The sequence below is a fragment of the Nyctibius grandis genome, chromosome 7 (genome assembly GCF_013368605.1).
Source record: "Nyctibius grandis isolate bNycGra1 chromosome 7, bNycGra1.pri, whole genome shotgun sequence".
In the NCBI taxonomy this organism is placed as follows: Eukaryota; Metazoa; Chordata; class Aves; order Nyctibiiformes; family Nyctibiidae; genus Nyctibius; species Nyctibius grandis.
This window is the reverse complement of record NC_090664.1, coordinates 9,056,038-9,071,798: the sequence shown is the minus strand read 5'-3', so window position 1 is coordinate 9,071,798 and position 15,761 is coordinate 9,056,038. Positions and strand designations below refer to the sequence as shown.

The 15,761-nt window shown below is 49.8% G+C and overlaps 1 protein-coding gene across 1 annotated transcript; it reads left to right on the top strand.

Moving 5' to 3' along the window:
- Window positions 1-2,258: 2,258 nt before the first annotated feature.
- Window positions 2,259-15,297, top strand: SLC6A20 (solute carrier family 6 member 20). Its single transcript, XM_068405010.1, has 11 exons — window positions 2,259-2,379; window positions 6,264-6,404; window positions 7,184-7,275; window positions 7,889-8,116; window positions 9,545-9,655; window positions 10,054-10,295; window positions 11,213-11,375; window positions 11,858-12,062; window positions 12,830-12,989; window positions 14,039-14,204; window positions 15,148-15,297. The coding sequence occupies exons 1-11, from the start codon at window positions 2,259-2,261 to the stop codon at window positions 15,295-15,297; spliced, it is 1,779 nt and encodes a 592-aa protein (XP_068261111.1).
- Window positions 15,298-15,761: the final 464 nt, after the last annotated feature.

Below are 15,761 nucleotides of genomic sequence, written 5' to 3'. Positions count from 1 at the left end.
TATATTTAAAGCCTGTCTCACAAGGAGCCACTGGATGACAGGCACTTTGCTGGGTGTATATGTGCATGACTGCCTTTAAAAACTCATAGTAGTTTGTGATCCAAGCTGCTTATGAGACTGACATATGTGAGAGAGACAAGGATTCATCTCATTGCACCTGAACTTCCTGATCTGGCCTGACCCGAGCCGAGGACACACCTCTCTGCCTGCACGGCCTCCCCAGTCCATTAGTAAACAAGTTTGAAACGTAATGGGAAGGAGATACAGAGACAAGGAAACGTTTAACTTGATTATGCTCATCAGTAGCAGTCATCTATCCACACAGAAGCATCCCAAGTGCTGGTGATGTGCTATTTTTAAGGCTGTCCTGTCTGCGAGTTATTAAATGCTGGAAGTTAGTTATAAGCATCATTTGTAATAAATCCCACAGGCAGTGACGGACATGTAGTGTTTTAATAATTTGCAAGAGTTTTTGTGATGTGAGACAGTTAACATATCTGTAGCTTCTCAGTGTGTGTCCTTCAGTTTAATAGTTTGTGGACCTAAAATTGCCTTGGATTTTTCCTTCCAGCAGAATTCAGGGTTACCCACGAGCCATATTTCCAGGGCTAGTTGACATGTTGGAAGTCTGTGGACAAGACAGGAACAGTAAGGATGCTGCAGAAGATCCACGAGCTCCCTCAAAACTGTACTCTGGGAGGGTTTGGCAAACCCTGATGTTTTCCATTGACAATCTCAATTTCCAGCAGCGCTAAAACATGCCGTGAAGAATGGATTCCCTTACAGGAGATGCATAAACCTTTTGCAGTCATGTTTTCTAGCACGCAAAAAAGCGGCGTCCCACTTTGTGACTTTGCTACTACAGGTGGCTGGTCAGCAGGTCCACCAGAGTGATTCTGCTGGTCTCAACAACACTGCACAACATGCTCTGCAGTTTGGGCTCATGGCCAAAGACCTCGTGGTAGGGGTTCTCAGCTGTACCCACAGCTGGATGCCTCGGCTCTGCCAGTGCCTGATGGGATGCTGGAGCAGCATGCACAGCACTGGTAGGGAACAAGTTGCTGGCGCTGGAGGAATGAGACTGACAGCAGCTGAGTGGGTCTTATTTGTAAAACGGCCCTAAAAGGCGCCCAGTCCAGGCGTAAAAAAACCCCCATGTTTAGACAAAGGAAGGAAGCTGAGTCCTTGGACTTGTTCAGCCCCTTTTTATTGTTACAGACGCTGCTGGTAGCCTCCTTCACAGGGAGACCTGTCTGAAGTGGTTGAGCTCAAAGTGTACCTTGGCAGGGGCCCAAGTGCACAGGGTTCATGTTCCGACCTGGCATCTTAGTGTGCGTTCAGATGACCCAAAGGCCTCTTGGGCCCTTCTGCCTCTACAACGGGCCACGGCCACCTTTTCCCAGTAGCCTTTGTGTATATTTGGTCCCTGCTGCTTAACAGTATTTTAAAACAGCAACCCCTCAGGGAAGTTCATCTGCAGCAGTGGGGTTTGAGCACGAAGGTAAGCGGAAAGAGGCTGGGCTATTTTGCACTCTCACACGCACATAGCGTATATAGAGGAAGAGTAGTATTTCTGGAGCATCAAACTTGAGTATTATACTCAAGGCTGCAGCAGGCTGGGGACCTGCATGGCTGATAGAGTCTGTTTCAAGGCCACTTTCAGAACTGGGGAGTGTGCTGGGCTGGCTGGGGTGACCATCGGGGTGGAAATGAAGGTATGCGTGAGGACCTGTTTAGGGCAAGGAACACTGGGAATAAAAGGCAGCTCTGGCAGCCACTACGCCCAGTCCCAATGGTGTGGGAACCCCTTTTCTGTGATACCAGATCCAAGCTGGTGTCTTACGCACGCAAATGCCACTCCCAGGGAAGAGAGCCCTGTGGGGAAGGAGCTTCCCATTTCCAAAACGGCCCCAGTGTTATTTCCTCCCTGTGTCAAGTTGGCGTGTGAGCCGATAAAAACGCCTGGGCTCACATATTTCCCAGAAATGCCAGTCCAAACCCAAGCAGCTATTCACCCAAAGTACCAATTTTATAGTTCTGTGTGTGTCTATAATCTATTTACCAGCATTCCTACTTCAGTATGTGCCTGTTAATAAGATTAGTAATTAAAAAGCTTGATAGGAATTGGCAAGCATAGCTCCTCCGCCTTTCCCTCCCCTCCAAGCCGGGCTGGCGTGGAGTCTGAGGCAAGGCTGGCAGAGTACCTGAGGGAGTGAAGGCAGGAGGGTCTGCTGAAGCCTCTGCTTGCAAGTAGGGTGATGGAGAAATCTCGGCCGCTATGGGACAATCCCCTGCAGTTTATTTTCGCCTGCATTTCCTATGCTGTGGGGCTGGGAAACGTGTGGAGGTTTCCATACTTATGTCAGATGTATGGAGGAGGTAAGTGTGGCTTATGTTTCTTGCTTCCCTCGAGGAGGAGTGTGGCAAGCTTTAAATCCAGAAGTATGTTGTCCATGCTAACGCCCTGTCCACCCAGCAGGATCTGGGGCAGAGCAGGAGGTCAGGCTTTTTGCTGGTGTGCAATCTCTTCTATTGCTGCTTTATTTTACGTATTCTTTAGCATAAGGCTCTTACCTGACAGCTGCCCCAATACAGCAGCTTTCATTGCCTAGAAGTGCAGTGAAGCAGTGGGAAGGCCCATGTTTTCTGAAAGGGTGGAGGTACAGTGAGAGATGCAGGTCCACATGGTGTTACTTACTTTCTTGCGGCATTGAACCACTCTGAAGGCATCAGAAACTAGTTCAGTTCCTTGTTAGTTCACTTGGAACATACTGAGAAAGGGAAATGCTTATGCTGATGGAATTTAAGGATCAGCTGTATCATTTCAAGTTGCTGTCATTAATGTCTTGTCTTTTATACAAAGCGTTACTTTAGGAGGCAATGACTTGGCTGCAAATCTGCCTTGAAGTTGGCTGAAACTCCTTAATCAACAGGAGTTCCACAGCTGAATCCTCCTAGGAAGCTTTGAAAACAGGGAATAAATTGGTTTTGGCTCGAAAAGAAAGCTCTTTGAAAGTTTATTGTTCTCCTAGGTTCAAACTGGAGAAAGATGATGTCTGTATCATACCAGCCACAGATATTCTTCCTTAGAAATCAAAAGTCGGTTAAATAGATTCATTAAAAACCAACACTGATAATCTCTTATAGTAAATAGCTACTGCTGGTTAATGACCATGTTTTGAAGAATCCTTATAAAAAGCTTCTCTTTATAAGACGTCCCAGTTTCATACTGCTTCTTGCACTGCATCCATTGTCATAGTGTTGGGCCTATCTCAGCTGTGCATTAAGTGACATGAGCATCTGCCTTATTTGCTTCTGGTCTGCTTCCGCCTTTTCTTCCTTTCGGGAAGAAACACACTGAGATGTTTAAATCCTTTTTGCTCATTTTGTTGGCTTGTAGCTTACTTCTAAATGCACGTGCGGTGGTAGGAGTTGGTTGATGCTGGTTGTTGAAAAGCCAGCTCAGTGCTGACGGCATCAGAGCTGCTCTGTGGGATCAGGTCAGAAAAATCCAGATAATACACTGGGTGAAATCCCAGTAGAAGCTAGACACTGCAGTGGCTGAAACTTTCTTAGGTGTTTCAGATAGGAGAAGTGACAGATGTGCAGCAATTCTGGGTGTATTCCTCTACGCAGACGCTTTTGAGGGTAAGGACTTCATGTCTGACACTGAACTCTAGCACAACGCTTAAAATACAGGTGTTTGTCTACACAATTAAACTGCATATGATTAGTTCACTAGCAGCCTGTCTTGGCAGACATCCTGAAGGACAGCAAAACTCAAGACACTGGGGTCTTTGCGTGGTTTATCTTCTTATCAGTGATCAGTATTGTAGCAGGTAGTGAAAATTCTCTGAAATTTAACCAAAACGGGAATGTTTGATTAACCAGAAAAAAAGATTCAATAAACTCAAGTATTTTCTGAAAAGTGTGTTTTTATAAGAGTAGTTTCTCCACTACTTTTGTCCTTCATGGTTAAATTACCCAGAGGAGAGGCAGCTCTCCCTACTGTGAAACTAAAACTCCTGATAGCAGGCTTTGCTTTTCTTAATTGTTTTTCACTGCCCTCTTAAACAGGATTCGGTGGCTTTCCAGGGGTCTGCAAAACCCACACAGACAAAATATCGCTTCAGGAACTTGAAAGTTGCATACGCCAGGCACTGGGCTTAGGGGGGATGCCAACAACTGCTTGTTTGCCTCTTCCTTGTAGAAGAGCACAGAGTCAGTCCCTGTCCTGCCCAGCAGAGCAATAGAGCCCTTATCACTGATGATACTCATAAACGGGGTATTTGCAGACTTTACAACCTCCTGCCTTTCTGTTCATCAGCATATTGCCTCCTTCTCCTTGCTCACCTCCAGAACAGAGCAAGGGGGGGTTCAGACCTCGTAGGTGTGGTTTGTCTGTCCGTAACCAGGCTGGGCCAGGCTGAAATGGTGCTGGGATGGGTTTACAGCAGGGCGGGTGCTCGGCAGCGCTGAGCCCTGAGCAAGGCAGCCCCTGAGGGTGCTGAGCAGACGCAAGGGTGCCGCTGGCCAAGCCTGGTGCCTCGACCAGACCCGGGGCACGCTCCATGTGTTGTGCCAACTGCGGGGGTCTGGCCTGGGGGCTGGTTTTCACAGGTGGTTGGCACCGTAGGGAGCAACTGGGTGTAAATGAGCAGGGAGGTCAGTGGAGCTGTGCTGGTTCACAGTAGGTAAGGAGCTGGTTCGTACAGCTGCCCTGAGTCACTTTATGTGAGGCATTTTCGTTGTACCCTTTAGGAAAAGTAGCATCAGGAGCAGGATCTGTGTGCAAACAGGGTGCAGAGCAAGGGGCAGAGGGCTCAGCCCCAGCACCCCCAGCTGCAGGGGGACACTGGGGTGAAGACCAAGCCTGGAGGCACTCCTCCTCCTTGTGAGGTGGCAAAGCCAGTGCCAAGCATGTGGCAACACTGGTGGGAGGGCGGAAAAGCCTTCGCAAAGGGCCTCACGCTGATTCCCGGCCGTGGTACGTGGCAAAACCCCCCTGGGCGGCTGCTGGGGCAGCTCGCACCCCGCCGGGACAGGGCAGCCGCGGGAGCTCGTAAGCCTGCGACAGCTCCCTTGCGGCGTAGGAAGTTATCTAACAGACTAACAAAGGGGTTGTTAATAATGAGAGAGCTGGGAGGTGGGAAATTAATTCCCAGAATAAACCCGATTATTGCTCGGTGTTTATTTCCAGCTCTTTGCCTCAGTCGCTGCCCGGAGTTCGTTCCTCTGCGGTGCTGCACCGAGCCCATTGCAAAGAATGTTAATGCTGCAGATTAAATCCTAAATAAGAGATATTTACGTAAATATTTTTGGCTTGCTGTAAAAAGGGAAGCAGGAAAGCCTTCGCAAAAATCCAGTTTTTGACTGAGTCAGCAGCTCTTTAGAGTGAGCCCTGAGTTGAGGACAAGGATTTTTCTTTTTTCCCCAGCAGAAATTTAAGCTGAAGCGCATCGTGGCTGTGGGGTGGGAAGGTCCTTTCCCCTCCCTTGCCTCCTGCCCACCCATTCCTGCTGTTGTTCTGCAGGAGCATCCCTGCAGCTCTCCATGAAGAAGCTCTCCAGGGAAGAGGGGATGAGCAGACATGGGGCAGGGGGAGGCCGCGTGCCTCTGTCCCAGGGTCTGCTCCCGCAGGTGGGACCTCAGGGAAAAGTCTTCACCCCTTTGCTGGCTTTTGTGGGCTCATTGTAGGTTTTGGGGGAGTTTTTTGTAGTTTTGATTTTTTTTTTAAAGCCAGGACAGACTTTAATATGTTACTTAAAACTCTATTAGACGTTGCTGTTACTTTTTCATTGAGCGCTTCGGCTCTGCCGCAGACCGCCGCACACTAAGTAAATCTTTCCCTCATCCTCTTTCTCTCATTATCTTTTACAAGGTTTGCCTGGCAGTTAGTTACCCTTTAACAGCTCCAGCCCAGAACATTGTTCAAACTGCCCACAAACCACCTGGGCAGCCCCACCGTGCTGGGGTGGTGACTGGCACATTTTAACAGCAGAAATTCCAGCGCTGCCAAGTGCGTGCGGAAAATTCCCTGTGCCCAGGCTCCCAGTGCCCACCTGCGTCTGGAATGCCACCTGAAACCCTATGAGATGCCCCTCAGGGTTGGGCTGTGCCCTCCATACACAAGGTGCCTGGACAGGACCCAGCTCCAGCCGCCTCCTGGGACACTAATGGGGCAATTTGACCGCGAATAGGGCAAGCTGGTGTTTATTATGCTGCTGATCTGCTGAAGACTGACTGCTGGGTTTTTCTTGCAGGTGGCTTTTTGATACCATATTTTATCATGCTGATCGCCGAGGGGATGCCGCTGCTCTACCTGGAGCTGGCCGTGGGGCAGCGCATGCGTCAGGGCAGCATCGGCGCCTGGAAAATAATAAGTCCCTACCTCTGCGGTGTTGGTATGTTCTCAGTTTGGAACTTTATTTTTAATCACCCGGGGAAGACGGATGATTTCGAACGGAGAGCTTTATCTTTCAGAGCGGAAACCAGGCAGGAGCTGGGGTTTTACTGGGTCTCACCAGGCTGAGCAAAGCCGTTATCCAGACGCCCCAGGGCATGCGTTTATCCTGTCCCTCGCAGGGCACTGGAGCCAGATCCTGGCTCGCTGTACCAAGTCCCCGGCCACGGAGGTGTGTGTCCCCCTGCCCTCAGGAAGCCTGCCAAAATCATGGCGTGAAGGCCAGCGCTTAACCCGGCCCCTGGGGCTGCCTGCACTGGGCTTTGGCCCCAAGAGCGTCATCCTGATAAGCTCAACATTGAGTGACAAAACGTTGTCTTAATTTCCTACCATTGCTGCCTATTGTTTACCAATGTCCGCTCTCAGGTACATTAATATGTTATTAACTTACCCAGATAGCCCAAACCTTCGCTAATTTGCTTACATGCATGCTTTATTTGTAACGATACATTGAATGTTCACCCCTCCAGGGGCTAAAGTATAAAATCCAGTGCAGGATAGCCCTGATCAATCACAGAATCAATCAATCAGTCAGGTTGGAAGAACCTGCAGGCGGAGGAGGCTGCAGGGGCGAGGGCATGCCCTGCGCACAGGGCCATGCAGAGGCAAAGTCCCCTGCCCCCCATGCCAGCTGCAGTGCCCTCCCGCCCCAGGGTGTTACGGGACCCTGAGTGTTTTGGGGTTTCACCCCTGACCACGCACCTCCTTCCATGCCTGCAGGCGTCGCCAGCGTCATCGTCTCCTTCTTCCTCTCCATGTACTACAACGTGATAAACGCCTGGGCCTTCTGGTACCTCTTCCACTCCTTCCAGGTGCGTGGGGTGCCCGGCAGCACGGCTTGACCCCGCCACAGCTGCGGAGGGTCAGGGTGGCTTTGCATTGGTGCTGGACTTTGCCTGAAACCCTCCCAGGGCTTTTCTGGGGGGAAAATTGAGGCGCAGTGATGTCCCTCTCTAGGGGCTCCCTAAGGGCATCGGGTGTCTTCTCCTCTCCACGAAATGCAGGTCAAAGCCAGCCCTGTGATGCCTTGCTTGCACGTGCCTTGGTGGCCGTGGTGTCCTGCACCCTGGGGTGGGTCTGTTCAAAGGCAGAGGAGAGGGTCGGCCCTGGGGGAGAAGATTGGAAGGGTCATTCCCAGGGGAGAGGGTTGGAAAGGCTCGGTCCTTGGGGAGATGGTCATCCCTGGGGAAAGGGTCATTCCCAGGGGAGAAGGTTGGAAAGACTCAGTCCCTGGGGAGATGGTCGTCCCTGGGGAGAGGGTCACTCCCAGGTGAGATGGTCAGGACCCAGGGAGAGGGTCAGCCCCAGGCAGCACAACGTGGGGACAAGCAAGCCCCAGACAGAAAGCTGCCCTCGCCTTCATCCCCCTTGGCTCTCCCCACCACACTGATGGTGGGCGCTCACCCCGCACCCCTCCCCTCCCAGGACCCCCTGCCATGGGCCACCTGCCCCCTGAACAGCAACCGGACCGGCTACGAGGCGGAGTGTGAGAAGACGTCGTCCACCCAGTACTTCTGGTACCGGCAGACCCTGAACATCTCCCCGTCGCTGGAGGCCAGCGGGAGCGTGCAGTGGGAGCAGGCGCTCTGCCTGACACTGGCCTGGCTGGTGGTCTACCTCTGCATCCTCCGCGGCACCGAGTCCACTGGCAAGGTGAGAGGCGAGCACAGCCCCATTGAGCCTCAGCAGGACGTGGGGAGGATAAATGAGCACCGAAAAGGCAGCGGCCATGGCTGCTGTTACTCGCGGTTGTGGCATCTCCCCAGGAGCAGCCAGCCCTGCTGCCTCTGCTGACCTGTTGAGTTGCAACTGAAGAAAGCTCAACCGAAACACAGAGTGATATCAAAAAAAAACCCCAAAACCAGAAAAGTCCTTTAAATGCAGGCACCTCTGCTGCAAAACCCACTGCCAGGCTGCTGGCCCTGCGGAAAGCTGCCTGCCACAGCAGAGCTGTGTCAGGAGATGTCTGTTCCTCAGTCTTTGCAAGCAAAGAAAAAGATGTCTACCAGGCGTTTTTGCTCTCTTTTTATTCACAGCAGAAGTTATGGGGAAGGGGGGGAAAAAAGCAATGTCCCAGCTGAGCCTGCACTAAGAAGCAAGCTGAGGGCTGTAATCCCCAAATCGTATTAGCCGAATGCAGAAAGCCAAGAGACTGTAAACCAAGAATAACCTCTTGAACTTGCTGCAGCTGGCTTTGCTCAAAAAAAGAAACAAATAAATAGCCAAGGCGCATTGAAAGCGCGTCGTGAAAGCAGGGACTCATCAGGGGGAGCACAGGGGACTTCCCCTGCATCTCCCGTGCGCTGGAGGCAGGGCTGCCCTGCTGGGGAAGGTGAAGCTGCTGCCTTTCCAGGTGTGTGACGAGGAAAGGCAGTTGCCCACTGGCAGCATGGGCAGGTGCAAATCAGAGGACTATTTGGTAATTGCCCATCTGCTTCTCTTCTCTCTTCTCAAGAGCTTGGGAAGGCATGTTTTTTTGTGAGTTAGTTTTTGTGTAAGTTTCTGGTGAACCATTGGGGTAGAGATTAAACATTTAGATTCGAACTCAGGGTTTTGCTCAGAAGCTCACGGACGACAACTGAAAATTTCATTCTCTCCATCCCCCATCTGGGTTACATTAAGTTAAAGTCTTTCTCACACCTAAATTAAAATATTTTCAGTCGAGTTTGATTTTTTTTGACTTTTATGAGGTCTGCTCACCTTCCTCCTAGAGCAGATGATGGATGACCTTTGCCTAATGTGTTTTTGACAGACAGTTGCAAACTGGTGTTACTCCACTAAATGCTGCAGAACTGAGTTTGTAAATGCTGCAATATTTTAAATGTCATACTTATTTTCCCAATCAAAGAGAAGACCAGTGGGAACATTAGCACAAGGTCTTTATTATTAATAAAAACTTATTATTTCCCTAAAACCTAAATTTAAGGTTAGATTTGTCTGAAAATATTTGTTTAAAGGTTAATACAAGGTGACAAATACTTTACTTAAAGCATTTCCATTGCTGTAAGTGAGAAAGAGCTGATCTAGTATGGCCAGTCTTGCGTATTCTTTAGACCAAGGTGTTTCCCCTCCTTCCTCCAGGTGGTCTATGTAACAGCCTCTTTGCCGTACTGCGTCCTCATCATATACCTCATCAGAGGATTAACACTTCATGGAGCTGTGAACGGGCTCGTCTACATGTTCACACCAAAGGTACAGAAAAAATCATACTGAATTTTTCACAAAATGTTATTAGTTACCAGACATGTAGGTTTTTGAAAGATGGTGATACTCCTTTTCCTTATATTGAATTTTTGCAGCAGTAGCTCAGGTCAGGCAGCTGGAAAACCCGGCTGGCAGCAGCTGGAGGCTCTTCTGCCACGGTGCCTCTAAGCTGCTTGCTTTCTCCTGCAGAAAAAGACCTGCCCAATAACACAACCCATAGCATATTACTTCCAGACTGAGCAGTAACCCTGCCCAAAAACCACCCCTGAGCTAAAAAGGGTGTGCGAGGGGGCCCGTCCCTGTCTCCATCCCCACAGGCTGGAAGGGGCAGTGCTGGCCATTCGTGTGCAGCTTCATGCTCCCGCTCTCCCCGTCTGGTTTTGCAGCTGGAGCAGCTGTCGAACCCCAAGACGTGGATCAGTGCCGCCACGCAGATCTTCTTCTCTCTGGGCCTGGGCTTTGGCAGCCTCATCGCATTCGCCAGCTACAACGAGCCCAGCAACAACTGTGAGAGGCATGCCATCATCGTCTCGCTGATCAACAGCACCACCTCCATATTTGCCAGCATCGTGACTTTCTCCATCTATGGCTTCAAGGCGACGTTTAACTACGAAAGCTGTATAAACAAGTAAGAGGCTGGTTTTTCGCTTGTTTTCCACCGCAAGCTGTTCTGGGAAACGTAATGGGGGGGGAGGTAAATAAATAACAGCACATGGTGCTGCCAGCGCTGCCCCGACCCCAGCCCTGATACTGCTCTAATAAAGCTAATGGCGCGATTTAAAGCAATGAAGGCTGAGACGAAAGGTCAGAGCCGGTGTGCCTTTTGACGCCTGGGTGCCGCTTCCAGGCATGGGCCAGGTCAAGAGGATGAGTTCGCCTGAGCGAGTCACAGCTGCACTTTCCCCTGCACTCCGGTCCCAACACATGCTTGGGCAGAGGGGAGTGAGGGGGCTGATTAATAAAATGCAATAATGCTCAGATGCCCCCGTTTAAGGCTAAGTGCTGCACCAGGAGCTCAGCCTCCTCAGTGGTGATGCTCTGGAGGTGCCCAGCAGCGTGCAGGATCATGCCCTGGGGCAGCAAGCTCGCATGTGGTCCCTGGCACAGGGCCCGCCGCAGTTACACTTTTACTTGTATTTTTACAGCTTTCAACCTATCTGCTGATCAGAGAGGAAACCAAGCTGCTAGTCCCTGCTCCTTGCCAAAAAGCTCGTTAAATTGATGGGGTGTGGACATGGGACCAGAGGGCAAAGGGGAAGAGATGCCAGCTGGCACTGGCCAGGACACAAAATAACTGCCAGCTCCCTCCCAGGAGCCCAGGTGCAGGAGCTGCTCCCTCTGAAACAGACAGGAGCACGAGGCTCCCGGCACCCCAAAACCATGCTGGAAGTGCCATGGCTGCGGCTCCCACCCGAGGAGACCAGAGCCCTGGGGCTGGCAGAGCATCTCTGCATGGGGGCTGATGGAGAAGGGGATGGCGTATAAAACCAGCATCAGTTTTATACCTTGGCTTGAAAGACATTACATTCCAATAATCTTTCCCAGGGTGATCCTGCTGCTGATGAATGCTTTCGACCTGGAGGAAGGCTCTTTAACAGCAGACAACCTCAACGAGATGAAAGACTACCTCATGGCCACCCACCCACAGGAATATGCGCAACTATTGCCAGAGCTTAAAAACTGCAGCTTGGAAGCTGAACTAGATACGGTGAGCTGCCACTTTGTGCTGGTGCCTGGGCTTCACTTGTACCTTTCCTCCCACCGAGCCCGGGCAGCCCCACACAGGCACATCCGCACCCCCAGGAGCTGCCTGGCTGGGGGCTGTGGTGGGGCTCACTTCTGCACCTCGGGATGGGGCGGGGGGGCACTGGCTCAGCCCAGCAAGGGGCTTACTTAGCTCATTAGCAACTGAGCTGGGTGGCGATGCAGCCAGACTGCTGGCTACAGCTGTGGGGCAGGGCAGGTCACAAAGGTATGGGGCAAATGGTTTCGCTACGAGCAGGACTGTGCCAGTTTCCATCCAGTTTGAATAAATCAGTGAAGATCTCATCTGCCTCTGCTGAGCAGAACCACCACCACGGCTGTATTTTGTTGTTGTGGAGGATCAGTCTCATATGTCCCTATTCTTGTGTCCCTTATCGAGCTGAGGAGCTGCCCATAACTCATTTCTCCCCCCCTTCTTGCTGGCAGGCTGTCCAGGGGACGGGACTGGCATTTATAGTCTATTCTGAAGCGATCAAAAACATGGAGGTGCCCCAGCTGTACTCTGTGCTCTACTTTGTCATGCTGCTGATGCTGGGCATCGGCAGCATGCTTGGGAACACCGCCGCTATCCTCACGCCGCTGACCGACAGCAGGGTCATTGCTGCCCGTTTCCCCAAGGAGGTGATCTCAGGTAAGCACCTGCCGTGAGCAGCATAGACCATGCAGGGAGAGAGCATGTATGTGCGTAAGCTTTGGTGTCCCACAGCTGTTGAGGGTCCCTCTTTGACCTCAGGTTGAGGACAAAATATCAGATATGCTGCTGGAAGGGTTTGCCTGCCCTTGGGAAATCCTGCCCAGGCTGTTCAGCACTTTCCCTTGGGAGCTCTCAAAGCACTAGGGCAATCATGGCTGTGTATTTGCAGGCTTCCCAACATACCCCAGCTCCCTCAGACTGGTGTCTACGCACTGGTGAAACTCGAAGGGCCAGGAGACATGTCAGGACACCTGCAGGGAGTGGCTTTTCAGTCACATCACTGGTATCCCAACTGCGAACCAGCTCAGTCTTTGGCTAAAAGTGATATGCACTCCCATTCAGGCATGGAAATCAGTTGTCCCACCTTAAAACCCATTTTAACTGGATGCCCAGCAGTAACAGCAGATGCTTTGCACACATGCAACAAGGCTGTAGCTAAGACTCTGTTGCTGATGGGCTGTGACTGTGCCGGTCTAAGGAGCAGCAGTTTAAGGCTACACCATCATATTCACACACATGCACACAGAGCCAGGTTTTTTTTTTCCTAAGGGCAAAAAAAAATTATCTTTTTCCTCTGAGAGAGCTGCTGCCTGACAGAAATCAGTAGAAATCCCACCAGCTTTTTAGTCACAAGAAGTATGAAATTTCCCCCATGCAATTAGATTTCCAGGTGTAACGGCAGGGTCCCTGTTTTATCCACACAGGTGTTGTGTGTTTCATTAACTGCGTGATTGGCCTGATCTTCACCATGGAGGCTGGAAATTATTGGTTTGACATATTCAATGACTACGCAGCCACCCTCTCGCTGCTGCTCATCGTGCTGGTAGAAACCATTGCTGTGTGTTATATCTACGGGATAAGAAGGTAAAAGCTTTTATTTTAACAAGGGTAAAAATCCCTCTTTTCTTCATAGTGGGATAACAGGAGTGTGATCGCTGGCCAAGACACGCAGGGTCAAGAACAAAAACCTCAGGCTAAATTCTCCTATGCTATGGTATCAGCAAGGCAATGGGGTCTCCCCTGCTCTGCAGACCCCTTCCAGGGCCTTGGGTTCAGGGCTGCGTGGGGACCAGGCTGGGCTGACACCTCCTCTGCAGGCAGGGGAGTGCTAATGAGCTATACACGCTTCTCCTTGCTCCTCTTCTTTGGTCGCAAGAGCACCTTCTGCTGAAACTCTGCTTCTGCTTCCACAGCAATTCAGCGTGAGCACACCAGTGCCAGTAAGTCTGGTTTCAAACCTTGCACATTGCTGGTCCCCCAAGTGATCCCTTGTGGGTAAAAGCACGATTCAGGATCAGGGAAGGTTTTACACAGCAGAGCTGTTTATGCTCAGGGCGTCTAAAGGAAAAGGCTTTAGTATTTGCTTTGTTAGTCCGTACAGGCACCTACATTGGTATCACGTCCTTGATGAGTTCAAAGCCTTCAAGTCCAATGCAGGTTTCCTGCGTGATCTTAGGTACCATCCCCAGCATTAGCACTTCCTCAAAGCCAGACAAGTAACAGCGGTGAGAACAACTCAACTACACAAAAACGAGTGGTGTTTTCTCCACCTTACTTAAGCATAATCGCTTTTCTCTGCCAGCTTACACCAATAACGGCCTGAACTTACACTCCAGGCAGAATTTTGTTGAGGATTTTCCTGCTGTACCCAGTCCTAGCCACTCTTCTGCCATTTGGGATCCTCTCAGAAGCCCTGCTATGTTTTTCTTTCACCCTCATTATATAATCCTGGTGAGCTTGTTCTTCAGACAATACCTCTCTGCTCACTACTCTTCCAGTTAACTATACTCTCCTTTCCATCTTACATATTTAATGCTGTAGGTGGTTTTGAAGTAACTAACTCAGATCAAGGTATTGGTCAAACATATGCAGCTGCTCTCAAAAATGTTTGTTTTTTTTTTTTTTAAACACAGATTCGAGAAAGATCTTCACACCATGATTGGACGCAAGCCAAACTGGTATTGGAAAATTATGTGGGCTTTTGCTAGTCCTTTGCTCATTATAAGCCTATTTATATTTTACCTCACCGACTATATCCTCACAGGAACACTGCAATACCAAGCCTGGGATGCCACACAGGTAAAATAGTTCTGGTTTGGGTTGGTTTTTTTTTTTTAAAAACTTTCCTTAATTCCTGCAGGGACACCACCTTCCTTCCTAACTACACCGTTGCACAAAACTGCCTTCTGAAAGCTTGCAGCTTTCAGCAGAAGGGGTAATTCCTTAATTTTGTGCAAAGGGAAAACTTGACGTAGTGACAGCAGCGCTTTGGTTCTGTAAAATCAGAGTAATTTCCTACTACAATTATTAATTGATCTCTTAAAACAGTAAAATTTTATTCATGTTGATTGAAGACCCACACATCATCTTAAAAAATACTCTTTGAACAGAAAAGTTACTTTCAAAGTGTAGTATTTTGAACAAAATTAGTGGTATTTTAACAGAACGGAGCTGCTGCTGGAATAAAGTTTTCATAAACCACTCTGGTTTCCATAATTTTCACACATTTTTCTTCATGGCCAAAATGCTTTTGTACAAATGCTGAACTGTGTATTTATCACAGAGGAATTAATACTGGATAAGTAATCACTGGTTTTATAACCTTTTGTAGAAATGTTCCCAGCATGCAGAAACAAATTATGCCTGTGTTTTCATGTCTCCACTGACTGGGGACCCGCGGTGGGCCTGCCCTGTTGACTGCGTGTCAGCATGAGCCCGCAGGCTCCAGGAGAGGACTGCGGAGACCGGACAGAGGTCGGGGCCGAGCAGTCTCATTAAGAAACGTGAATCAAGCCCAAACCTGCTCTTTACCAAAGCTTGCAGAAGTTGTCCCCAGTATTTTTGTCAGCAGCTCTGTTCTTTTTCAATTTTAAGCTTGTATGGTTGGACAAACACTGAGGACAGTCCTGGGCTGCTGCAGCCTGTGAGTGCTTCTCAGGTGTCCTGTTTAAATACACATAACACTCCAGGACACTGAAAACCACAGATCCCACAGCCCCAACGCTGCTTCTCTCCCTTGCAGGGGCAGCTGGTGACAAAGGATTACCCAGGCCACGCCCTCGCAGTGATCGGGCTGCTGGTGGCGGCATCCACCATGTGCATACCCCTGGGGGCACTAGTAACTTTTATCAGGAAGAGACTGGAGAGGGACAGCATCTCAGCTGTTGCATGAACGCTGACAGCTGGATTGGGGAAGACCTTACCCCCATCGTCAGTGACTGGGCACTTCTGGAAGACAGCAGCAACCATTACTTGTAGCAGCTATTTATAGAGTTGAGAATCGTGGGTGCTATATCGACCAAAAAGTGCTCTTAGGAGGTTCCACAATGGTTTGGAAAAGAAACTCTTCTGTAACAAGATGAAGCTTTAATATGGCTTCTGTAAGAGGGGGACAAACGGAAGAGCAGCTCACAAAATGCTAGCTAGCACAAAATAACCAGTGTATCGACCCGTTACACAACATTACGTAATTCTTTTCCACGCTGTAGTAGCACTGCCTATGTGGAAACGTGAGTAACCAACGTACCAGCAAACACCCTTACCCTTCGAGACAGCCACGCTCAAGCATGCACGTTGCTTGAAATGACATCTGCATTTCATGAACAGATGAAACTGCTGAAGTCTTGCAGCATGAAT